Raw genomic sequence first — 25,196 nt, 5'->3', positions numbered from 1 at the left:
CTTATTTGGATTTGCGGTTTTATCTTGACCCAAATGAGTCCTTACTCGAGAACTACGAGAAATACTATATCTGGTAACAATAATTTTGCAAACATTTTGCAGCAATAATTTTGAAAGTTACTGCCATTAGTTAAGTTATAAACAGCATTTTACAGTAAATTTTATTACCAATTGCTTAAAACAATATTTTATTAACAACAATATACCACAATTTTTTTTTCTGTTACTATATGTTAATAGTAACAATTTTAACATTATTATCAGTAAAAATATTTACTGCTAATTTTTGTATTTCTTGTAGTTGATCTTATATTGTTTTGAGCTATCGCTAGCTTTTGGGTATGTGACTTCTGAAGTTGTTCGGTTGTGTCGATCGAGTTCGACTTATTGGAATTGATAGGCTGTTAAAGATTATACAATTAATTTTAAATAATTTATACTGTTATTAGATATAATATAAACAATCCATATAAGATAATGCAGCAAATGATGTAACCAACCCATAGAAGTCACTGTTTGACAAATTAAAACCTTAGACATAATATAAGCAAAACTAAGAATATATAAAAGAAATCATAATATATCATAAATTAATTTCAAAGGTTAGCAATCGGGTTGCTTATATTTGCACGTATAATTAGAAATAGAAACAAATGTTAGGTTATGTTGGATGATTATTTATGGGAAGATTAAAAAATATATATAAAAAAAAGTACCGATTGAAATTTTTTTAAGGGTCAGTATTTTTAAAAAGATCGATCGTATTTAAAATCTTTTTATAATTTTTTTAATATTAAATCCATTAAAATTTACTGCGAGACTCTGGCTAGAATCTAGCCAGTCTGATATTTTAATAATACTGTTCGAATCTTAAACACACAGAAATATTTTAATAATCCTGGGAAAGAAAATTCCTCTTGACCCACACATGTCTAATCTAGAAGTAATAGAAAAAGCAGTTGGTGCACTTTACAAAATTTTAGCTGACGGCGGAGGCGGAGAAGACGGCAATCCAACCGACGCCGTTTTATTCTTCGGCGTAAGTTTAGTGCTCGGAATTGCCTGCAGGCACGTCTTGCATGGTACCAGAGTTCCTTACACCGTTGCTCTTCTCGTTATCGGCATTGCTCTCGGTTCCTTAGGTCTAATTTCAATCTTATTTTCACTTTTTTGTTGATTTTTCTGCTCAATTATGTATTTATTTTCGATTCATTTATTATGTCTGCAGAATATGGCACAAATCTTCAACTCGGAAAATTTGGTGATAGCATTCGTATTTGTAAGCTCTGATTCTGCTTTCGCTTGATTATTCAGTTACAAAATGAGAGAATAATTGTTTTTTATGTTGATAATTTTCAGGGGCGCGTATCAATCCTGACCTTCTGTTGGCTGTTTTCCTCCCTGTCCTTCTTTTCGAGAGTTCATTTTCGATGGAAATGCACCAAATCAAGGTTTAAGTGTTTGAAATCTTACTTAATTTTGATTGCGCCTGCTGTAAATATCAATTCATTTTCCTGTGAAAAGTTAATTTGTAGCGATATCAATTCGGTAGGCGTTGGTAATGGTACCTTCCTATTAATGATCTGACTAGGATAAGTGTACAATATATTAGATTTTTGTTTGAGTTATGCGACCCCGTGATTCCTTACAGTATTAGAATCACTTGGAAAATATTACATTGCATATTGTTAAAATACTAATTAAATTTTTCTTTGCAATTCTAAATGTAGAAATGTATTGCGCAAATGCTTTTACTTGCTGGTCCAGGAGTTCTGATCCAAACATTCTTTCTCGGATCCATTCTGAAGGTATCATACAATAGACAAACTTTTTTATAAGCTCGTGCCCCTTTGCAAATTGCGATAATGATACATCTTGAGTGCTTGCTGCAGTTCATTTTTCCATATTACTGGAACTGGAATACGTCATTGTTGCTTGGTGGACTTTTGAGTGCCACTGATCCTGTGGCTGTTGTTGCTCTGTTAAAAGAGCTTGGTGCAAGCAAAAAATTGAGTACAATAATAGAAGGGGAATCCTTGATGAATGATGGGTATTGATCTCTTTTTTAATTTCAAAGACTTTAGATTCGGTTGGGAACCTGAGTAGCTTTTTCCTGCAATTTTGGAATTGGAAGAATATCTTGGCCTTTTCTCTCCAATAAATATCTGTTATTTATCTCTGTTTTTTCTGAATGGTCCATGCTTATTTGTCCAGGATATCAATTGTGATTTATCAGTTATTCTTTAGAATGATCCTTGGGGAGAGCTTTAATGGAGGGATGATAGTCAAATTTCTGACACAAGCCTCACTTGGAGCGTAGGTCTCAATTGCCTCTTTTTTATTATTAATAACAGATGTATAGTGGTTGTAAAATAATTTTCTTGGTTTAGTGTAGGAATTGGTGTTGCTTTTGGAATTGTTTCTGTTCTATGGCATGGGTTTATCTTTAATGACACAATGATAGAGATTGCACTGACACTTGCTGTGAGCTATATTGTGTATTTCAGTGTATGTATTTCTCTAATTTAATCTTCCCTCGAACTGTTTGTTTTTCATTTCTGACTGAGAAAATTAAAATGACCCTTGCACATTTGTGAACCATAGGCTGCCATAGCATGACTAGTTTATTCCAGGCTTTTAGATAGTTCTCTACTTCTCTAGCTCTTTTGTTCTTTGGAATTGGCTAGTTTGTACCCTCTAACTTGCTGGTTTGGATTTTGGCTCTTTTGTTTCCTCTTTCTCACATCTTGTGAACATGGGATTTCAAGGACTATTCTTGATTAATTCCTCTTGAATAGTTTTGCTTTAAGAAACTGGATATGACCTGGTAGAAATGAATATGCTGTTCGATCCCTGAAATGCTTTTTTTTTTGGTCTCATGATTTTAGGTCCCACATATGTAATATAATCCAAAGTTTGAACTTTGAATCGAGAATAGCTTTGTATGTGATCTATCTATTAAGGCTCTCATATATTACATTCTTAGAGTAACCCGTCTCTTTATGCTCTTCAGAACAGCAAACTAGAAAATATTGAGGGTTTTTTTTCACACTTTTAAGGAATTTTATGGTGATGATTGTTTCCAAAAATATCTTGCTTGGGAATCTCTTGTGCAAGGAAAAATCAGTAAACTCTTGTCCTCCAATCAGAAAATTGAGAAACATGGCCTACAAAACATGTAATTGCTCTAGGTTTTATGCATAAGGAAAAAATGTAATGTATTTTAAATCATTATATTATTTTTTGCTAACTTATTTGAAGTGAATATGAATTAGAAAGGGGGATGAAACTGGCAAAAGAAAACAGAATATGTTTTTTCAGAGTAAATAAACCACAGATGTCTTATTTGTCATTCATTCTTTATTTAGATGCAGTTGGCCCTTAAAAGCAGAGAAATGGTTTACAGACTTATAGTGTTTTGTTGTAAATAAAAATCCTCAATTAATGCCTAACGAATTTAACTTTTCTCTTTTTTTTTAATATGTAGGCTCAGGAGGGTGCCAATGTTTCTGGAGTTTTGGCAGTAATGACTTTAGGAATGTAAGGTGATAAAAATCCAAAGATTCTTTTGAAGTTGAAAATGTTATATATTCGATTATATATTTTCGGGGCAGGTTTTATTCTGCAGCTGCCAGGACTGCTTTCAAGGGTGATGGGCAGCAGAGCTTGCACCATTTTTGGTATACCTAACACATCTTGATTTGATTGCTGTTTCTGTTTGTTCTATTTGCCTTTACTTAAGTTTCTGTTTTTTCTTTTTGTAAAGAAAATAGAACTAAAAGCAACTTGATGAACAAAATGGCAATATGTAAACATCCAATGCATTCCTTGTGTCCAACGTAGATGTTCACACACATAAATGCATATTACATCTTGTTGCACTTATCTTATATTTCTCAACTCCCAGGGCATTTTGATGGTTAAAACTGTTAAAGGGAAATGTGTTAGAGATAATGAAGTACGTAAATCATAATGCTGTCTTCTTATCATGCTTAAGATAAAATTACATTTGAAGAATGAATGATAACATAAAAAGATAAAATATTTTTCTCTTAGTTTTTATAAGTATTGTTTGAGATTTAATATCTTCTAACTGTAATGAAGAGTGTATAGTCCTGATAATAAAATATATATGCATAGAGGTAGAGCTTTCCAAATTACAGAAGTTTGGTTAAATATAGTTGGTTTGACATGCGTATAAAAGGCTTATAGTGACAACATTAGGTCTATGTGTTGCCTGCTGCTATTGATTTAGATTTAGCAATTTAGTTGAGGTAGCTGTAAATTTCTTACAGCTTTACAAGAACAGAAATAAGCTCTCAAAGTAGCTAATAAGCTTTCAAAGTAGCTTTCTGGTGAAATTTATGGTTTTAGTCTCTAATCCATCTGCATAACTGCTCTTCCTTTAGGGAAATGGTCGCTTATATTGCAAACACGCTGATCTTCATATTGAGGTAAGTGGTTAGAAGGAATTATGTAGTCGTTGATTGTTTTTCTTTCTTGTGCATTGAGACCATTGGAATTTAGGAAAGGCAAAACACAAAATAGAAAAACAGCATGAATAAACATGTAATTTTCTAGAATAATCAGAGATGAAATGCTTTAATTATGAATTAGTTAAATGACTATTTCTATTGCTCTGCAGTGGTGTTGTCATAGCTGAAGGTGTTCTCAACAATGCTGATATCTTTCATAATTATGGTACCAATCATTCTTACCTGTTACTTTGGATGCTTAACATAAACATATTTTTAGTCACTTTCAGTGGATCACGTCTTTTATGTTTTTCTACATCATTAGATGTTCGCTAATAAGAAAGCAATTTCAAGTTGAAATTTGGATTAGGTTTTCTTTATGTCGGTGATGAAGTGTGCTCAAGGACTACCTAGTTATGACTTATGAGTGAGGATCACATTATGAATATGATGGACATATTACATATATACTCAAAGACAGTCATAAGGTCTTCAAAAACCATTCTGACGATTATTCTAGATGCATTTTCCAGTTTGAGATACATACCAATGATACCATTGTCCACTGAGGTAGAACGTTAGGGCCTTGAGCAAAATCATTCTCTTCCCTTTTCAATTTGAATTTTTAAATAAGATGGTGAAAAAGAAGGAAAACAGAAGGATAAAAAGATTAAGTCATTACAAAGAAAAATATATAGTATGAACTAAACTAGGAGTGAGCAGAATGCAGTATTCGCCTATAATCTATTCAGTCAAATCTATTTGATAGATCGAATCAAACCGAACTGACCTCACTGAAATATTCAATTAAATTTAGTTTGATTTTTGGATTTGGCTGTTAAAATTTCAGTTTAACCAAATCGACCGAAATATACATGTAACAATGCTCCTCTTTGTTGTAGTGGTGCAATGCCTTCTTTATTACCCATTATTTAATTACAATAATTTGAAAAACAAATCAAATCTGCAGCCCCTCAATCTGAAACCATGGCCATAAGAAGATTAATTTTGCGGTTTGTCACTCAAACAGAAATATACATAAATATATTTATGTTATGTAAGGTGCATATTTAATATTTAAAACCAATTAGTTTTAATCAAACCGAATCAATTTTTTTGGTTTGGGTGGCTCGACTTTTTCTTTTTCTTTTTTAAATCAATTCGGTTTGTGGTGACCAAACTGACCAATGCACACTTCTAAACTAAACTTTATTTACGGCAGATTATTTTTGCAATAACTTGATTATGTGCTAGAGCTGCATTAAACATATCAAGTGAAGAACACTTTATAGTAATTGAATTGGCACATGCTCTAGATATTATTTTCAGAAAACCCTCCAATTCACTCAACTCCAGAACAATTCCCCTCTCTATTTTGAAAACTTTAGTTAGAATCCCAAAGAGATCATCCTCTTCCAGTCCATTCTTAACTTTCCATCTGTAATCTCTCTTTTCCCATTTCAAACTTGACCTATTTCCTCGTGACTCATGATCTTCCTAAGTCTGTCAGCTACTGCAACAAGAATCTTTACATAAAGGAAGAAAGCCTATACTTGAAACACCATAAATTACCTATATTTGATTAGACGTTAGTGTGGTTAACTAGAATTGGGATAATTCTAAAACTATTGGGATTCTGAGAAGTTCTTTAATTTGACAGATATAAGATATAGAAGAGGATCTGGTGATGGCTAACAAATCCGCAGCTTATGTTTTAGATATTGACATATTGATCTTGAAACCCATTTATAAGAGAATGGCTAAAATCACAATGTTAAAACTATATGCATCAAATGTATGTAGATGTGTTTTTTAGTAATGAAAACTTAAGAAAAGTTCGATTTTTGTCTTGGACCAATATAGTGCTGTTTCTTATGGCATTTCACGTTGAATGGATATAACAAATTCCTAGACTAGAGGTTTGATGCAAATCTCAAATTTCTTTTATCCAACATCAAAGTGAAGTCAATTTAATGATATGGTTCTACGTCTTTTTGTGTTGAATATTCAGACATTGTTTCTTAAGGCATCTCTGAAATCTTCTGTATTTGTTTCAGGAAATTCTTGGAGCTACCTATTTCTTCTCTATGTTTGTGTGCAAGTATCTCGTTTTATAGCTATTGGAGTAATGTTTCCATTTCTACGATATTTTGGCTATGGTTTGGATTGGAAGGAAGCTACTGTTCTCATATGGTCCGGATTGCGAGGGGCTGTTGCCTTGTCACTTGCACTATCTGTTAAGGTATCTCATGTCTTAAAATAGGCAATCCAACATTATCTTCCACAGGTTGTACTTTGCCCATTTATTATGTTTTGGCTGTTTTTTCATGGTTGAGTGTCTTCTGGGTCGATGAAATTCTATTTTGCTATGTTAACTATGGTGGAATTGTTTCTGTTCAATCCAAAAAGTTGTAAATGGGTATATAAGACACATTTATGCCAACCATGGTAGATCAATTATGTCCATCCAAAGCCAGCTGTACTTGTTTCTTCCTTTTACAAATTGTCTGTTATACTTATGAGTAATCGATGCCTTGTGATTTTCTTCTTAATTTGTGTTTCTTCTATGTTTTAGCGCACTAGTGACAGCTCAACGTACATCAGTTCTGATACAGGTACTTTGGTAAGTTGTTGTAACTTATCATCTTTATATAAATGTTTTTCTGTCATGTGATTGAACACATGTCTATTAAATGCTTAGTACCATTCACTATCGTAACATGCTAGACAATTTCTCTACTTAACAGGAGGAAATTGTATACTTATTTAAGTAATTGACTGTCAACTCTTGCCACTCTTCACAGTTTGTTTTCTTCACCGGCGGAATCGTATTCCTGACACTAATTGTGAATGGATCAACTACACAGTTTATTTTGCATCTTCTTGAAATGGAAAAGGTATCAGCAGCCAAGGTGAGGTTTTTTTTGGGCATCCAGAGTTTCACATTGCAGTATCCGAGTTTCCTGTTAAGTTCTGTTTTGCATAAATTTTCATACATTAACTTTGGGATTTATTGTGAGACAAATGTACATCTCTTGATCACTTACACTTTTCTATGAGCATATTTGCGTGAATTATCAATAATGCAAGTAATCTTTTACATTGTAAATTAGAATATCTTTGCTCATAGCAACTATATCATTCAATTTGACTCTACATTTGTTTTATGTCTCTTTCAACTTTACTTAATCATTTTTAAATCGAAAGAGACTCTCTCTCACTCCCATTCTTTATACAGAAACGCATATTGGACTACACAAAATATGAAATGTTGAACAAAGCATTAGCAGCTTTTGGTGAAGCAGGAGACGATGAGGAACTTGGACCTGCTGACTGGCATACTGTCAAAAGATATATTTCAAGCTTAAATAATTTGGAAGGAAAATGTGAGCGCCCTGCTGAACCTGAAGAAGATCTCGACCCAACAAATTTAAAGGATATACGGATACGACTTCTAAATGGTATGTCCATTGGTCTGTTGCTACTCTATCCATAGCTTATAATTGTTGCATTTGTCCTCTCATGTATAGACTCTTCCATGAGATCAATAAACTTAAAATCTGGTTTTTTTTTCCAGTTGTGAGAAAACAGACTTTACATACTAATCATGTTAATGGTTGAAGTCCCCATGACTAAATGGAAATGAAGTTGGCTTGGAAAACTTATCAGTTTTGAGGTCTTGAGATTTTAAACTTGGGTGTTCCCACGAAAAATGTTTGTGTTTGGCCCACTTAAGAGTTTTTGTTCTTCTCTTATATGTGCTCAATCATCCTAACAGCTATACATCTCTTAAAGCTAAAGACACAATACCTCTACTTTAATATGTTTAATTTGTATAAGACTGATGAGAAATGTTATCTCATTCCAGGAGTTCAATATGCTTATTGGGGAATGCTTGATGAGGGAAGGATAACCCAGATGACTGCAAATGCATTGATGCAATCAGTAGATGAAGCAATTAATATGACTTCCCATGAGACTTTATGTGATTGGAAGGGATTAAAGGATAACGTTAATTTCCCGAGTTATTACAGGTTCCTTCAAGCAAGCATTGTCCCACAGAAACTCGTTACTTACTTTCTCGTAGGGAGACTGGAATCTGCATGTTACATTTGTGCTGCATTTTTACGTGCACACAGAATTGCACGACGGCAATTACATGACTTTATAGGTAAATCACTGTTTGGCTTTATGTTTTGAGGTTATTTTGTGTTAAACATAATTTTTATTATTGATTTCTGTTTATAAACATTTTGGCCTCTAAGCCATTAAAAAAGATTTTAATGTCTATAATTTATAAGTGGTCTTATGGTAATGATGATGCTGATATTAACTAGCTCTCAGTAGCTGTCAGCAGAGTAAAAATAATTCCCTTTTCACAAGCTTTTGTTTTTATACTACTTCGATTAATGTTATACCTCCTCTCCACTTTTCTTCTAGGTGAAACTAAAGTTGCTTCCTTAGTCATTAGTGAAAGTGAGGCAGAAGGAGAAGAAGCAAAACAATTCCTAGAAGATGTCCGTTCTACATTTCCCGAGGTTTCTGAAATATCCATTTCTTATCTGTTTTTGTTTTTTTGTTTTTTTGATAATTGATTTCTTATCTGTTTAAAAATGGATTTTGGTTGGCTATTGGAACTAGTTATAGTTAAGATCCACGAGGATGATGTCTTTGCTCCTAATGTTTTTCTCTTCAGGGAATTCAATATTATTAAAATGTCTCACATCATGCTTAAAGTGAACTGATAATTTAAGTATTTTCAGGTTTTGCTCATTGTGAAAACCAGACAAGTAACTTATTCAGTTCTGAATCATTTAAGTGATTATCTCCAAAATCTTGAAATGGTTGGGCTGTTAGAAGTAAAGGAGATGCTTCACCTTCGCGACTCTGTCCAAGTAATTTACATTCTATGGTCTTTGTCCAATTTATTGATATTCTCGAATATTAAACAAAAAATGCTTTGCGTTTCACCTCTTTTGCAGACTGACTTGAAAAGGCTTCTAAGAAATCCTCCCATAGTAAAGATTCCCAATTTAACTGATTTAATTAACATGCATCCTTTGTTGGGGGCACTTCCATCTACAGTACGTGAACCGCTTGAAGGTTCTAGCAAAAGAACTATGAAATCACGTGGTGTGCCACTATATAAAGAGGGCTCCAAGCCAAATGGCGTTTGGCTTATTTCTAATGGTGTTGTCAAGGTAATTGATCAAGCTTGTTTTTTTTTTGTGCCTTTTGTTCTAATTTTTAACTTAATTGATAATATATGAGGTCTACTCTTGTATTGTAGTATGTTATAAATTCAAATTTATGTTTTGGCAGTGGAGAAGTAACAGCATAAGGAACAAGCACTCTTTGCACCCAACTCTTACACATGGAAGCACATTGGGGATATATGAAGTGCTTGTAGGGAAGCCTTACATCTGTGACATGATAACAGACTCTCTGGTACTCTGCTCTTATATTGAAAGCGACAAAATACTCTCAGCTCTAAAGTCAGACCCTGCAGTGGAAGACTTCCTGTGGCAGGTACTTGTTTTCTTAAAACTTTTTTTTTTGGTAATAATTTGATCTTTGGAGAGGAAAAAACGCAAAAGTGAAAAGGCCTTCAAAGAAATAAACAATTGAATTAGACTTTTAACGACACCGGTCCAAAAGAAACACTCTCATTTCTGTTACTTTATTCTTCCAGGAAAGTGCCATCATACTGGCCAAAATTTTGCTTCCTCAAATGTTTGAAAATATGTCTATGCAAGATATAAGGGCTCTTGTTGCAGAAAGGTCAATAATGAACACATACGGAAGAGGCGAAACAATTGAAGTACCTCACCATTCTGTTGGCTTTCTGTTAGAAGGATTTGTAAAGGTCCATGGCTTTCAAGAAGAATTGATTACATCACCTGCAGCATTGTTGACTCCACATAGAAATCAAAGCTTTACAGCACAAACTCAAAATATTCAGAATGAAAAAATAACAGGTAAACAATAACTTGAGGAAAAGGAGGTTGAGTACATTGGCATTTCCGTTCTTGCATTTGCACTTCCATGTTATAGATGTATAAAATAATGTTTACCGAATTGTTCATTATTCTCGAGATGGCAAATGGGCCAGGATAGGTGGATTTGGGTTAATGAATAGCACCTAATTTGTCACTTCTGGATGGGTGGGGTTCTTCATTTTAGTTTGGTAACAACCCAACCCTGAAGTTTTCGTGCCACTTCATGTTCAGAAAGAATGAGTATTGGGCTTTAGTCCTATTTTAGGTAGGTCTGTTTGGGTTGTTATGCCCAGTTTAGCTGTTATTTTCCAATAGTTATAAAATGCATTGTTAACAAGGTTTGCTGCGTGTTTCATGTTGCTCCAAGGTCACCTTTACAAATTAAAGCGATGTGGACGTACTTTGGCTCTAATTCCAGAGTCGTGAAAAGCCAAAGATACTTTAAGAAAATCAACTTATATGTGGCGAGCAAAACACAATTTAAATAATCTGGATTGTTTTAAAGGCATATATATGGCAACCCTTTTAAGAACGATTAGACGTTGTGATAGTAGTAGAAGCACCGTCATGCTTAAAACAATTGGACGACTCGCGTGTGATGATGAATATATCTGTTAGAGTCCAACTACATGGATTAGCCAGAATACATTTTCTCATTATCAGTATATGATCTGTGTATAATCTTGTTGTCAACCAACATTAGTTCCATTTTTTAACAATTGACAATTCTGTGTTAATTTGGCAGCGAACTATGAAAAACAAAAATAAAATAGCTTATTGACTATGACCACTGCAGGTTCCAGGACAGCCGGTTTCTCTCACAATAAAACATTATATCAAGTTGAGACGAGAGCAAGAGTGATAATTTTTGACATTGCAGCATTGGAAGTTGATATTGCTCTACAAAGAAAATCTTCTTCTTTCATATCTCATACAGGTGAACATCCCCATAGATATGGACGCAGAGATCATACTCTAATGAGTTGGCCTGAAAAGTTCTACAAGAAAGAATCACATGAGCAGAATCTTAATAATAGACAAACAAAAAGCTTGTCTGCAAGAGCAATGGAGCTGAGCATTTATGGTAGTATGGTATGTTAATTTACTAGTTCTTTTTTGTCTAGAATTACCTCCATTTGATATTTACAAATCCGCTTATGGAAAATGGTTAAATGGCATGTGTAACATTTTAAATCTCATTAAAACTGACCACTTGATTTTACCTCAGTAAATTCATGTCTTTGTTAATGTACCTTGTAAAATATTGTAAAAGACGGAATTGGAGTACTCAATTACATAATGACAAACCACTTTCTTTTGTTCATCTTTGTTCTTTCGACCTTACTGCATTATCATTTTGTTTCACTAGGTTGATGTGAAACAGCGAACCAACGCTTCTTCAGGCAATCTAGTTGACCGGTCAAACAGCATATAATTTTCAAGAACCGCTACATCATTTCGTGGTCTTCCTCTTCTTTCTGTTAAATCAGAAGGAATTGCTACTCTAAAAAGGAACCTACAGGTGCGAAACATGACATGGAAAATTCCGGCAATTCTATAAATTTATAAGTCCACAGCAGAGTACTACCAAATGAGGGTCATCTTAGTGATGGATCTGGTGCTAAAGATGAGCTTGTAGTCAGAATCCGACTCATCAAGCAATCTTTCTTTCCAGCATGCTTCTTAAATCTGAATTATTGACTATCCCAATTGTAACTATTTATATGAATTTTGATACTCCTATTTTAGACATCAATGTGTATATGCTATATCGTTGCGTTTTGGCAATGTTGCACTATTTATAATCTATAGCGTTTTAGGGGTTAATCTAACTATGCTTTACCTTGAGATTTGATTGTATTTTTCAATTTCTCAGATATAATTGTGCTTACTCTTCAATATATGATTGCTATTTAATGGTTTTCTTTTTATTTGGCTGCAGAATGAATTGCATTTGACTTTTAATTGATTCGATTTGCACTCCTAAAATTAATTGTGATCTTTAACAGGAGTGAACTTAAAGGGAACGCAGTTCCATCTTTGCAGGAACCTATGCTTGTTGCCATTCATAAATTAATGCCCAAAAAAACAATTACAATTTACAAGTGCACTAGCCTAACAAGAACTTCTGGCTACAAAAAAAACTTGCTAATCAATATCAGAATTTTAGTCCTATTTATGTCAGTTTTCGATCATGTTGCACGTAAAATTCTTGATTTCCTGTTTCGATGATTTATTTTCATTTTAAATGTATTTCGAAAACTTTAAAACTCTATATTTATAACATGTAAAAAATATACCGTACTGACTGTTTTTTGTCTTAGCACTTTTGTTTCTATACTAGATAGCCAGTCAGCATTACGAGTCTCAGTTTAATGAAAATTTTCATCCTCAGCTAGATTTGAGAACTTTTGGTAAAATAGTATGCATGAGAATATGGCATGTATATATTTGATAAACCTTCAATGTAAACTTAACACTTCCATATTGTATTGGCACCACTGCTGACAATTATCTTTCTGATATATTTCCTACATGAAACGTGAATTAATTATAAATATTTCATAACTAAATATCAATTCAAGCCTCATACAACATCCCAACCTCAGTACGTTTCATTGGGGGCACTCCGAGAGCCGGTAGTGCGGATCGACAGTTATTGTGCATGACTTCATAAAATGCAAGCATAAATCTATCAAACCAGCTACAGTTTTTTCCTATGTAAAACCTCGTCTTTCCTCGAATATGAGCCACACCGGCCATCTTTGCCTCTTCAATTGCAGAAATCTCTTCTTGAACCTCCACGGGATAAGATGGTAAACTATCTCGGCAGTTTTGAATGCGGGCACGCAAACTATCAGTTACTTGACTTACAAAGTCATCTCCTTCCAGATTGAGAGAATCTGCATATCCATATTGTATCACACACCCATATAGTCCTTTAATTCCTAATTTGTTGACAACAATTCTTTCATGTGGAGCAACCTTAGGAACCAACAAGTACCGAAGAGTGGTGAAAATAGTTACTTTGTGCAGAGATTTCATATTTTTAATATAATGACCGAGGATCGGAGTCAGGCCATCTTGGATATTGGTGTAGAAGAAGCACAATCCGGGAACCCGTTGAACCCCTGGATTTGAAAGTAGCACTTCAAGTCTTTCCAAATCTATCTTGTGAGTTAACTCATATTCAATCTTTCTTTGCCTTCCATAGAACCAGCCAAACATAATAAAAGCAAGAATAAAAGATATAGCAAACGGAATCCATCCACCTTCAGGTATTTTTGTTAAAACTGCGCTGACATAAACGCTTTCCATTGTAAAAAATACAAAGAAGTAAAGCGCAACTAGCCATGGCGGACTCCTCCAGATTATGATCATGACCAGTGTGAGTAATATTGTGGTAATGAGCATCACCAGACTGACAACAACACCTACAAACAAGAATGAAACTAATATGTTATATCAAAAATATAAAACCATTTGGGATATTAGAAAGATGAATGTACTAACCAAAAGCATTTCCGATTTCTTGTCCGTCTCCAAAAATGAGTATAACAGCAACACACAGAATCATAAGGATGTAATTGATTTCTGGAGAGTAAACTTCTCCCTCTTTGTTAGAAGAAGTATGCACAACCTTCACTCGAGGGAAATAATCCAATACTACAGATTGCTTGATAACTGAAAATGTGGCTGATATAAGTGATTGGCTTGCAACAACTGCAGCCAATGTGGCAACAATAAACATCGGCCAATATATTGTATGAGGTACAAACTTATAAAATCCATCAGTATGATCATTTGGGTGCTTGATAAGATATGCAGTTTGTCCCGCATATGTAAAAACGAGCGATGGATAGATTGTAAACATGAATGCCATCTGTTGAAAAAAAAAATTGTTTTTCATGTTATACTAGAGAGAAATCAGAAATCAGAAAGATGAATTATGATAAGATATGTTTGCGAAATACCTGAATAGAACGCCTGTTAAAATGACCAAGATCTGCAAACATTGCCTCAGAACCTGTGCAGAAACTTGACATTAAAGAGTGTACTTTTATGTTCTCAAAACTAAATCTTTAAACAAAAACACATGCATTTACATAGAGTTGATCTTCTAGTATATAAGTAGTATACGTTTAAGCAAATAACTTACCCGTGATACAGAGAATAGTGCCACCAAGGAGCAGCCAGCCTTCCTTTCCATTTCTCCAAAAGAATTGGAAGATGTAGTGCGGCGATAAAGCTTTGAAAATGGTAGGGTAATGTTTTATGATGCTATAAATCCCAACAAGTGGAGTAAACAAGGTCCATGCACCCATAATAGGGGAGAAAAGGAAACTGACTCGAGAAGTGCCGAACTTTTGTAATAGAAATAGAACCACCAAAACAGTTGCAGAAAGAGCTTCAACCAGTGCTGCAGCATCATAAACCAGAAAATTTTTTAAACTCATAAGAAAAATGTAATTTGGAAAATGAAAGTGAAAACAGAATTATAACATTCAATCTCTCTCAAATACTTTGAAATAACTAATAAGTTTCTCAAGTAGAGATCACTTGCAATCTATCTATTCAATATGATTACTTACATCTCTTAATAGAAGGAAATGGCGCTCTCACTCCATCCATAGCAGACAATACTGACAAAAGATTACAGAAGTTAAGGAGATTTTAAAAACAAAATCAAGCCAGAGAAAAATAGAAGCATTTTTAAAGAATTACTCCAACAAACCTGAGATTGCAGGTGTAAGTATACCATCCCCAATCAGCATACATGTTCCTAACATAGCAATAAAAAGCAGCAACCTTCTAGCCACTAAGCTTCTCTCAAAAAATTTGCCAAGCCTACACTTCTTCGCAGTGCTTTCACGCGAGACACAATTTGAGTAACTTGAGTCGGACTCCGCACGTTTGGAAGAAAGGATTCTGATATTTAAATTTCTGCAGAGTAAGGAGTATAACGCAAATGTCCCACCTGCATTATTCACCATTTATCACAACTTAAGAGCAATTTGATCGTATCAATTACTTTAGGTTCTATTCTCAGAGATATAATCAAATTCAAGAAAGTACATTGGTCTCAAAACTTTATGATTTTGGAGAAATAACAGAAAAACAAAACCCTGATATTTGACAAAAAAGAAGCATCCACTAATTGCATTTAATCTCTAGGCTTCTAAATATAATCTAAACTGCAATTACAACACACACATGTGCACAAAACACCACAAAAACAAATTACCAGTAACACAACATTTTTTATCAGCCAAATCAAACTAAAACCTTAAGAAAATTTACAATTTTTAAGTTATGTGGACACATTACAACATGCAGAAGAAAACAAAAGCCATAAAAAAGTGAGTGCATACCTTCACCATGATCATCAGCGTTGAGGGCAATGTAGCTATATTTGACAGCACCAATAAGAGTAAGAGTCCAAAACATGATGCTATAAATCCCCAAATAATCCTCTTCACTTGGAGATTTCAATGGCATTGATGGATAAACATAAAGTGGTGATGTCACTAGCCCACCAAATACGACCCCTAGTGTTTTATATGCTAGTATAATTGTCTGCAACCTCCCCCTACTTTCCTGATTCATGACACAAGTTCATTACAATGTAAGCAAAAATAAATTATATTCAACAAAAAAAATCAACCACCCATGAAGCCAAACCTATCAAAGATAATAAATTTTTAAAAAAGATCTAAACTTTATTAAAAAAAATTGAACTTTCATGAGAAAAAAAAAACAAAACCTTGGACTGGTCATTAGGCAATGATGGTGAAGCAGTGACACCATTAGACTGAAGAAGGTGAGTGTTGGCAATGGAAGAAGTGTAGTCATCCACCACCACCACCACCTCCCTCAGCGTCGCCGCCGTATCTGGTGGGGCTGCTGCTGCACCTTCTTCCTCCATGTTTATTTTTATTTAAGTGAAGTTTTTAAGATGTTTTTGTTTCTACAATTTCTATTGCATTTATAATTTGTTTTTCCTGGTAAGAGACAGTTGGGTTGTTTATATTTTGCACGTATGATCAAAATCAGAAAAGAGTTGGAGTTATATATATGGGAAGATTTTATGGGAGAGGTGGTTTAATAATGCGTGTGGCTCTGCTTTTTGGTTTGATAAATAAGGAAAGGAAAAGGATTACATTTTTTCATGTCTTATTTATAAGTCTTTTAATTTGTCCTTTTTCTATAGGATACTCCTTTTGTTTTCTTCTATTGGATGGACCATCAAAAAAATATGTTTATTCTAATAATAGATTCTTTCTTATTCATAATATTTATCGTTTTATTCCTGACACATCAACTAAAAAACAATAACTATATCTAAATTTATAATTATTATTATAAATATATTTTTATATTATCTTAATGAATTAACAAGGGATCAATATAAAATAAATAAATATCATATTAAAATAATAAAATGATAAATAATTTTTTTGAAAAATAAGACCAGAAGTAATATATTTTATTTTGTATATATATATGTAACAAAATGTTCTCACTTATTTTTAATTTTATAAATTATTTATTTAGTTTAGTTTAGTTTTTTTTTTATAATAAAAACAATTTTTAAAAAATATTAAACTTAAAATTAATTTATTTTACATAGAGATTAATGTTTATAACTATTTATTTATTTTAAAATTTATTTATTTTTTAAATTAATTTTTTATTATATAATACAGTTTATATAAGTCAAAAGAACAATGTAGATGAGGACTTGGCCTAATAGCCAGGTCTTTAGACTTGCATCTTGAGGTCGGGGGGGTTCGACTCCACGATTCTCCAGGCCGTGGTTTGTCTGTTTAAAAAAATGATAATGATACTAATTAATTTTCGGTAATTCCTGCTAACAACTAACATAGAATAGTTTAATCTCTGCTAAAAAAAAGTCAAATGAACAATGAAATTATAAAGTATTTATTTATAAATTAGTTGTTTAGAAATCTAATTTTTTAAAATATTTAATTATAAAATTGATTTAATATAAGCATCACTATTAATTAGAATGTTATCTTTATCATGAAGAAAATATCATTATGACTATGTGATGGAAACTCAATTTCACATAAACGTTGTGAACTAAATTCTATGGGATTCACCCACAAAGGCAGACCTTGAAACTTGTCATGGAATGATGAAGTCAAAGAAATATATTCAAGTTAAGGAAGACCGAGTCCTACGAGGCTCATCTATATAAAGAAGAATCCGTAAAGATTCGCCCAAACAAGAAAAGGATCGAATCCCGTAGGATTTGTCAAGTACATTCGTACATGGATCTTCAAAGACATAAAATTCAAATACAACTCAACTACAATATCGATAATAAAGGAGATTGTAAAAGACCTATATCTTCTAGAAAAACAAGGAATATATTTTTATTCAAGAAGAATAATCCTATTTAGGAGATTTATTCCTAAATAAGCTCACAAGTCAAGTAGGAATCCTTTTCCTATTTAGATTCATATGCTGAGTAGGAATCTCTTTCTTATTTGGACTGAACAAGGTATTGGTCCATGATCACTATAAAAGGACTTGAAATATGCCTACACACAGATTCGAATTACAATTAATACTCACTTAAACTCAATACTGACGTAAACATCAGAGAGCTAATCGGACAACTACCGTCCGATCAGATATCTATCTTATTTTGCAGGTTAAAACCCATTGAAGAAGACAGACTCCATGAATTGGCGCCGTATGTATGAAAAACTTAAACAAAACTTCAATTCGAAGAAGATTTTCTGAACCAATACAAATAATATTGAAAGATGAACTCCAGCGGAATGACCCCAAGAACAAACAACCGGCGGGAACGAACGACTCAGACCTAATAACAGTAAAAAGGAAGGAAAATCCAGCAAACGAAATTGCTAGAAAAACGATAAAAACAAAGGCCTTGTTGAAGAAACCCTTTTGGAGTGCAATGGAGCAAAAAATCAAGAAATAAAATGATCATCATCGAGAACAATTCATATGATAAAAGGAAGTGCAAGCAGCTCAATAAAAAGACAAAAAAAAGAATAGGAAAATTCTTAGGATACATGGTATCTCAAAGAGAAATAAAAGAAAATCCATAGAAGATCAAAGCCATCTTAGAAATGAATCTACCTAATAACCAGCGAGAGGTTCAAATCTTGAGCGGAAGAATAACATCGTCGGGGCAGTTCATCTCGTCCTCAGACAGGAGATGCCAGCCCTTTCTATCAAATATTAAAGACAAAAACGTCCAAGTGGGAAAAAGAGTGTGAAAAGGCGTTTGAAGATCTTAAAACGTTCCTACTCAAACCACCGATGCGAAGCAGACTATCAGAACAAGAAGTCATGTACTTATATATCTCAGTGTGCAAAGATATAATAACAACAATACTTTTGAGAAAGAAAGAAGGATGGAAGCTCCTGGTCTACTACGTCAGTCGTACCTTCAAAGATGTAAAGAACAAGTACCCAAAGATTGAGAAGATGGATTTGGCTCTAACATCAACAACTAAAAAATGGAAACCATATTTCCAAGCACATATGGTATTAGTGTGAACGGACCAGCCGCTAAGACAAGCGCTTCAACAACCTGAACTATGAAGACTGGTAAAATGGTCCTTAAAATTAGGAGAACACGACATCCAGTATGAACCCAGACAGTCAATGAAGGCACAAGCCCTAGTAAACTTTGTAGCGGAACTCACAAGTTATTGCAAAACAAAAGCAAAGGAGATGCCAATCCTTTTTTATCAAATATTAAAGACAAAAACGTCCAAGTGGGAAAAAGAGTGTGAAAAGGCATTTGAAGATCTTAAAACGTTCCTACTCAAACCACGGATGCTAAGCAGACCATCAGAACAAGAAGTCATGTACTTATATATCTCAGTGTGCAAAGTTACGATAGCAACAATACTTGTGAGAAAGAAAGAAGGGTGGCAGCTCCTAGTCTACTAAGTCAGCGTACCTTCAAAGATGTAGAGAAAAGGTACCCAGATATTGAGAAGATGGCCTTAGCTTTAACATCAACAACTAAAAAATTGAAACCATATTTCCAAGCACATATGTTGTTAGTGTGAACGGATCAGCCGGTAAAACAAGCGCTTCAACAACCTGAACTATCCGAAGATTGGTAAAATGGTCCTTATAATTAGGAAAACACAACATCCAGTATGCACTTAGACAGTCAATGAAGGCCCAAGCCCTAGCAAACTTTGTAGCGGAACTCACAAGTTATTGCAAGGCAGAGGTAAACCCAGATGCACAATGGGAGTGGTATGTGTAGCTTTAACCCTTTTTTGCAAGTCTAATTGTAGCATTTTATAGCGACTTTGTATGCTTTTCGAGTCACATGTTGCTAATTTTCATGTCGAAGTGTTTGAGGTGCAAATCGAGGAAAAATGGAAAAAGCTGAGAAATAAGGCAGAAGACAACAGCAAAATGCGTCGAGACAGAGGGTGTCTCGATCGAGACACGCCCAAGAATAACCTGTCTCAATCGAGACAACCTGTGTCTCGATCGAGACATTGTCTGAAAAAGCAGAGGCTGATTCATTTAAGCCTATTTCGAAAGGAACACTCCCTTTTCAAAGGAAACACCTCATTAATGAAGGCACGTGATGAAAAGCTGAAATGACACATGTGGACAACTCCTTAGTCTATTCTCATTGGTGGCTTCAATTAGACTTGTAATAGGATGTATTTTTATTCCGATTATGTCCTTAAACTATATACGGATGATTTTGTTCCCATTTTAGGGTTGACACATACTTTGAGGATTTATAGCCCCCATTACTATTCTCAAATTTTATTCTTTTTATTATTAGTTACATTTATAGTTTTTATTGTGGATTTAAGTTGATGATTATTAATAGAAGAAGTATTATTATTATTGAAGATTACTATTTATTTTGTCTCTCTGCTTATTTTAATGCTTGTGGGTTGCATTTATTATTCCAAGGTAACTAATCTGTACACTATGTCTTCTCTTTATTCTTGCTTAGTTATTAATGCAATATTAATTATTAGTAGCTAAACCCCATTGTTTAGGGATTGTTAATGATTGCCATATTTTGATGATTAAGTAATTAGGGTTAATGTGTGATTAGAGTTTATTGTGTTTATTGGGCTTAATGCTTAAATTAAATTGATCTCTTAATCCATATTTTGTATTTAGTTAATTGAACGAGAGTTATTTAATTAAACAGATCTAGTTAATCACAAGCTTATGGCTTAATCACGCGAGCGCGGTTTAGAGTTTAGGTGGTTGTTAAGTTTGCGGATTAATCGAGTTTGATTAGTATTGTCGAAATCTAATTACGCGAGAGCGATTAAAATTTCAGTGTATTAATTAAGCTTCGGTGCTTTCAATTTTAGATTCAAGAGAGCGGAATTGATACCTTTAGATAGCTTGACCCGAACTAATATCACTATTTGACTCAATTACCTAGGGCTTATTTTGGCATGATTTAGCAACCTCTAGACTTCTCTATCTATTTGTTTGAACCCATTTAATAATTAATTATTGTAGTTTGATAATCATTGTTGTCAGTAATTTATTTTTATCTTTGATGATGGTCATCTCTTTTTTTGCGTTGATTTAATTTTATAAAATATAATAATTATATAGTCAACTCTTTTTTTTCATTTTTTATTTTGATAGATTAAAATTTATCGATGAAAAGGATATCAAATCCAATGTATACTTCTTTAATAAGGCGAGATGGAGACGCTGAAAAAAGGTCGAACTAAATTCGTATTATAAAAATTTTTGATTAATGGAAAGCAAATTTCGGATGCTTTCACCGAATTGGAATCGATTCTAATAACTCATCGAAGGCCTTGTGTGAATAATGGAATGGTAAGCATTACGCATTTTTTTCGGTGAAAATTTCTCGTTCCCTTTCGTGTGAATTCAATTCACGGATTGAAACATCCATTAGATTCGGCAACTAAGAATAGGCCTTTTCTGATGAAAATGGAAATATTACTTTACCAATTCATGTCAATCTCATTTGTATGCATGGTTTCAACCAGAAAAGATATAAGAGATTTTCTAGAAGAAATGCGGGGTTCTTCTTCTGGCGGCAACATGCTATGTGGTGGTGGTTCCTTTTGTCGGGTTATTTGGTAAACCGAGTACCATAAAAAGGATTACCAATGACAAATGTCACCCGAATCTCCTCCTATTGTTAGGAAGAAATGTTTACATTTACTAATATTTTTACAATTTTTAAAATGGACCAATTAATTGCAGGAATAGGTTGACTTTCTTTCATTTTGGTTATGGAAAATGAAAGTAGTTTCGTTTAGAAAAATAGGTATGATATTGATCGATAGAAATTCAGAAAATATTATAGTATGCCGTCTAGGAAAAAGAAATCGACTAATAACCGCAAGCATCTCTACCTTCCCTCACACCGCCCTTACTCAGCTTGAAAAGCCTTATCTTCCTAGATCCAAAGTTTGCTTTCATTCCAAAACTGTCAAATCAGAATTTCGATCTTCCAGACCGACTAACCTAATGAGATCTTCCCGAAAAAGGCTAGGATTCCAATCCGGAAAGGTAGGGAAATTGCATAAGATAAAGCGCAACGAACAACTAACCAGTGATTTTCGTCTTTCGAAGAGCCAAGATTCTTTACTTACAGACAGATTGGTTCGCACCGAAAAGCTCAGCTTTGCCAATTGGTCTACGGTGTCATTGTAGAGAATCCCTGTCCTATTTTTCACATGTTCTATCCATATTTAACCGGATTATTTCAGTCCCAATACCTATTACACGAAGAAGGATGGAGATCGAAACAAATAACTCCCCGGATCCCCGCAAAAGAACTAGTTAAAACGGAGGATTAGCACATTAACCCCTCTCATCTCTTCCTTCTTCGAGTGCCTTTTCCTTTTTGAAGAACCGCATTATCTTTCATAAGTCAAGTAGATGAAAACTTGAAATTGTTGAATCAAGTGCTCCTCCAGAATGGCTTGTAATACCAGAAGGATCGGTCAAAAGTGAGTTTTTAGTAAATCCAAAAAGTGATTAAGCGGGTTGGTCGTTGTTCGTTCCAAAATAGAAAATAGATTTTGTAACCTATGATTTAAATCCTTTTTTTTTCTTTTAAAAAAAATCTGCACCCTCCCAAGCCCTGAAAAAACATCAAGAGTCTTGTGGAGGAATATCAGACTGCTATTGGTTGCTTCGCCTATCTATTCTGTTATGGCCGACCTGGAGACATCAGAGGAAGACAGCGGATCAAGTCATTCAAATCCCAGGACAATTATATTTCTTTCTGGTTGGTGATTCCTTCTTTCGTAACATCTCTCTCTGGTACTAAAAAAGCTTTACTAGTGCCGTCTTGTCTTGATATACATTTTATCAGACGTCCAACATAATAGGAAACTACTGGGGTCAGATTTTTGGACATGGAACAATATGTTACTGCCGAAACATGGAAGAATTGAAATCTTAGATCAAAATACTATGTATGGATGATCCCTGGGGGTATCAAACTCGTGATTGAAGGACAAGGATAGAGTCAAACTTGGATTTGCCAAAAAACCTTTCCCTTATTAGCCGGATTACTTACTACTTACAGGGATGAACCCAATCCGGAATATGGAAGGCATTTTTTTATACGCGATAGGCTTTCATACCCGAGGGTGTTGGATCGGGCTTTCGCCCATTGTCCAAGATTCCCCACTGCTACCCCCCGTGGGAGTCCGGGCCGTGTCTTAGACATCAAAAGTGGGAAGTTTCTTGTTAGTTTTTATTACTCACTCTCGTATAGGTGAACTTGGTTCCAAATCACTGGTATGGCTGTCACGACCCATTTTCATGAATCGCGACCGGCGCTAGGGTATGGGTAATGTAGTACCAAAACCCGTAGCTAGCCTTCCTTAAACATACAATTCAATTATACCTGCAGAAAACCAATGCTCGGGGGCAATCGAGACTTCAGCCTAAATCTAGCAGTTATAATATTCATCAGTTAATATAACATGCTTATCCAATTCCGAGTCTAAAATAGATTTATCATAAACCCAAGTAAATGATATAACATGCCAAAGCAATAAAACCAGTCGAACCAATCCGACAAAGATATAATAACAATAAAGACGTCTAGTTACTACTGCGGTCTAAGAATAAAACAGTTTTACAGTTTTACTAAAATAAATGGAACCTCCAAGGAAAAGTAAATGCGGAGATCATCAGACTCTCTCAGATCATAACCCTGGGGAAAATTGGGAAAACAACGGGGTCAGATATACTGAGATGAGTTTATACCACTATCTACATTTATTAAGTGGAAAACCTTTAAAACCGTTTAAAACATTTAATAACGATATTACGGATAATAGTTGGAACCCTAATCCACAATTCTAATAAATATCACAATCCAATAGGTCTGGTCCCGAGAGCTGAGCTACACCGAGTTACCACTGACCACACTTATACCAGAGTCCCGAGAGCTGAGCTACACCGAGTTACTCTACCTGGTCCCGAGAGCTATGCTCACACCGAGTTGCCACATTTCCATATATACCTTACCCAGATCTATACCGCTGCGCACGCAGTCCTAATGATGCCCATTAGGTAGCATGTTCCAACTAAAAGCCATAATGGAAAAACAGTTCGAAATATACATATACAGTATATATTTATATATTAAAATAACAATTTACTTAATAAAGCGGTAAATAGTAAGTACAAACTCACTGCTTGCTAATCCACGTGACAACCTCGCAAGCAATCGAATCATGGTTCGTCTCCGAAGTACGAACGGTCGACGGGTCTAAACAAGGTATAAATAATAATTAAAAACATACCCTAACTCTAAAGAGTACTAGATACCACATAGGACTAGCACAAACGACAAGTCAAGGTAAAGCCCATCAAAATAAACACAATACTCAATAAAATAACAAGCCAACAACAAGTCATGTTAAGTTAAGTTCCCGACCTTTAAAACATAAACCGGAGTGGGCAAAAACCCAAATCAACTTTATTTCAAATAAGTGATTCCAAAGTAGTGAGTCAACTGAGTCATCACTATGCTCAATTTCTTCCTACATGTCAGGCGACCAAAGTCTAACCCACCCAAAACCAATGTATAAACCAAATTTAAAAATCCGGAATATCTTTACAATAATATTAACTTGAAACAAAGGAACTCAACACTTAACATCACTAACAATCCAATTGTAACAACACGCCAACACTTGGCAAAAGATTACCCAAATAAACACAACGTGTTAAATCACTTTAAATAGATACAACAATGATTATGAACACTTATAAACTAACCAATTCAGATTTGAAATTACCTTTTTAATCCACTATCAAAACAATGGTAACTTATCTTAACTTATAAACGATTTGTCCAACAATTTCCAATTCAATCAATTAGCCCAACGTATTAGAACTATCAAAATAACCCTTTTGAAAAGATAATTTCCAGCCACATTTATATGCCTTTAAAACATCGGATTACTTATAGAAACCTACAATTTAGTACCACACTTAAGTCTAGCCAATGATCTCAAGTCACCCAATGTAAGATTCTTAACTAGCCACCTATTACCAATTTATATACGTATTTCCAGATTTTTATAGAAAGAGAAACATAATTTAATTCATAACCACATACCAAATCACATAGCCCTTAGTCTAAACAATGATTCCAAGCTAATCAAGTAAGAACATCAACAATTAACAACAACAACAC

At 34.1% G+C, this 25,196-nt stretch overlaps 2 protein-coding genes across 2 annotated transcripts; one reads left to right on the top strand and one right to left on the bottom strand.

Annotated features, from left to right (window-relative positions):
* Positions 1-834: 834 nt before the first annotated feature.
* Positions 835-12,405, top strand: LOC126680706 (sodium/hydrogen exchanger 8-like). Its single transcript, XM_050375878.2, has 23 exons — positions 835-1,142; positions 1,229-1,279; positions 1,360-1,451; positions 1,731-1,808; positions 1,893-2,050; positions 2,215-2,316; positions 2,391-2,508; positions 3,488-3,540; positions 3,615-3,680; positions 4,410-4,454; positions 4,646-4,701; positions 6,533-6,717; positions 7,051-7,098; positions 7,280-7,387; positions 7,714-7,936; positions 8,344-8,646; positions 8,916-9,013; positions 9,239-9,370; positions 9,458-9,676; positions 9,798-10,004; positions 10,168-10,453; positions 11,271-11,566; positions 11,844-12,405. The coding sequence occupies exons 1-23, from the start codon at positions 929-931 to the stop codon at positions 11,907-11,909; spliced, it is 3,204 nt and encodes a 1,067-aa protein (XP_050231835.1). The 5' UTR covers positions 835-928; the 3' UTR covers positions 11,910-12,405.
* Positions 12,406-13,021: 616 nt separating this feature from the next.
* Positions 13,022-16,611, bottom strand: LOC126680708 (probable potassium transporter 17). The gene is made up of 8 exons (XM_050375882.2): positions 16,239-16,611; positions 15,847-16,072; positions 15,210-15,452; positions 15,067-15,117; positions 14,634-14,894; positions 14,449-14,501; positions 13,988-14,357; positions 13,022-13,908 (listed from the first exon to the last, which is right to left on the bottom strand). Exons 1-8 carry the CDS (start codon positions 16,398-16,400, stop codon positions 13,055-13,057), a joined length of 2,220 nt encoding a protein of 739 aa, XP_050231839.1. The 5' UTR covers positions 16,401-16,611; the 3' UTR covers positions 13,022-13,054.
* Positions 16,612-25,196: the final 8,585 nt, after the last annotated feature.

Source organism: Mercurialis annua, linkage group LG5, assembly GCF_937616625.2.
Source record: "Mercurialis annua linkage group LG5, ddMerAnnu1.2, whole genome shotgun sequence".
NCBI classification, from domain to species: Eukaryota; Viridiplantae; Streptophyta; class Magnoliopsida; order Malpighiales; family Euphorbiaceae; genus Mercurialis; species Mercurialis annua.
Note: the sequence above shows the minus strand (reverse complement) of the source record. Positions and strands in the feature narration are given on the sequence as shown.

Bases quoted from the DNA above. Each gene is read 5' to 3' on its own strand.
- LOC126680706 (XM_050375878.2), top strand. From the start codon at position 929: ATGTCTAATCTAGAAGTAATAGAAAAAGCAGTTGGTGCACTTTACAAA. The intron at 2,317-2,390 runs GTAGGTCTCAAT...TTCTTGGTTTAG, and splicing joins ACACAAGCCTCACTTGGAGC to TGTAGGAATTGGTGTTGCTT. The intron at 8,647-8,915 runs GTAAATCACTGT...CTTTTCTTCTAG, and splicing joins GCAATTACATGACTTTATAG to GTGAAACTAAAGTTGCTTCC.
- LOC126680708 (XM_050375882.2), bottom strand. From the start codon at position 16,400: ATGGAGGAAGAAGGTGCAGCAGCAGCCCCACCAGATACGGCGGCGACG. The intron at 15,453-15,846 runs GTATGCACTCAC...TGAATAATGCAG, and splicing joins CGCTGATGATCATGGTGAAG to GTGGGACATTTGCGTTATAC. The intron at 14,502-14,633 runs GTAAGTTATTTG...GTTTCTGCACAG, and splicing joins CACTATTCTCTGTATCACGG to GTTCTGAGGCAATGTTTGCA.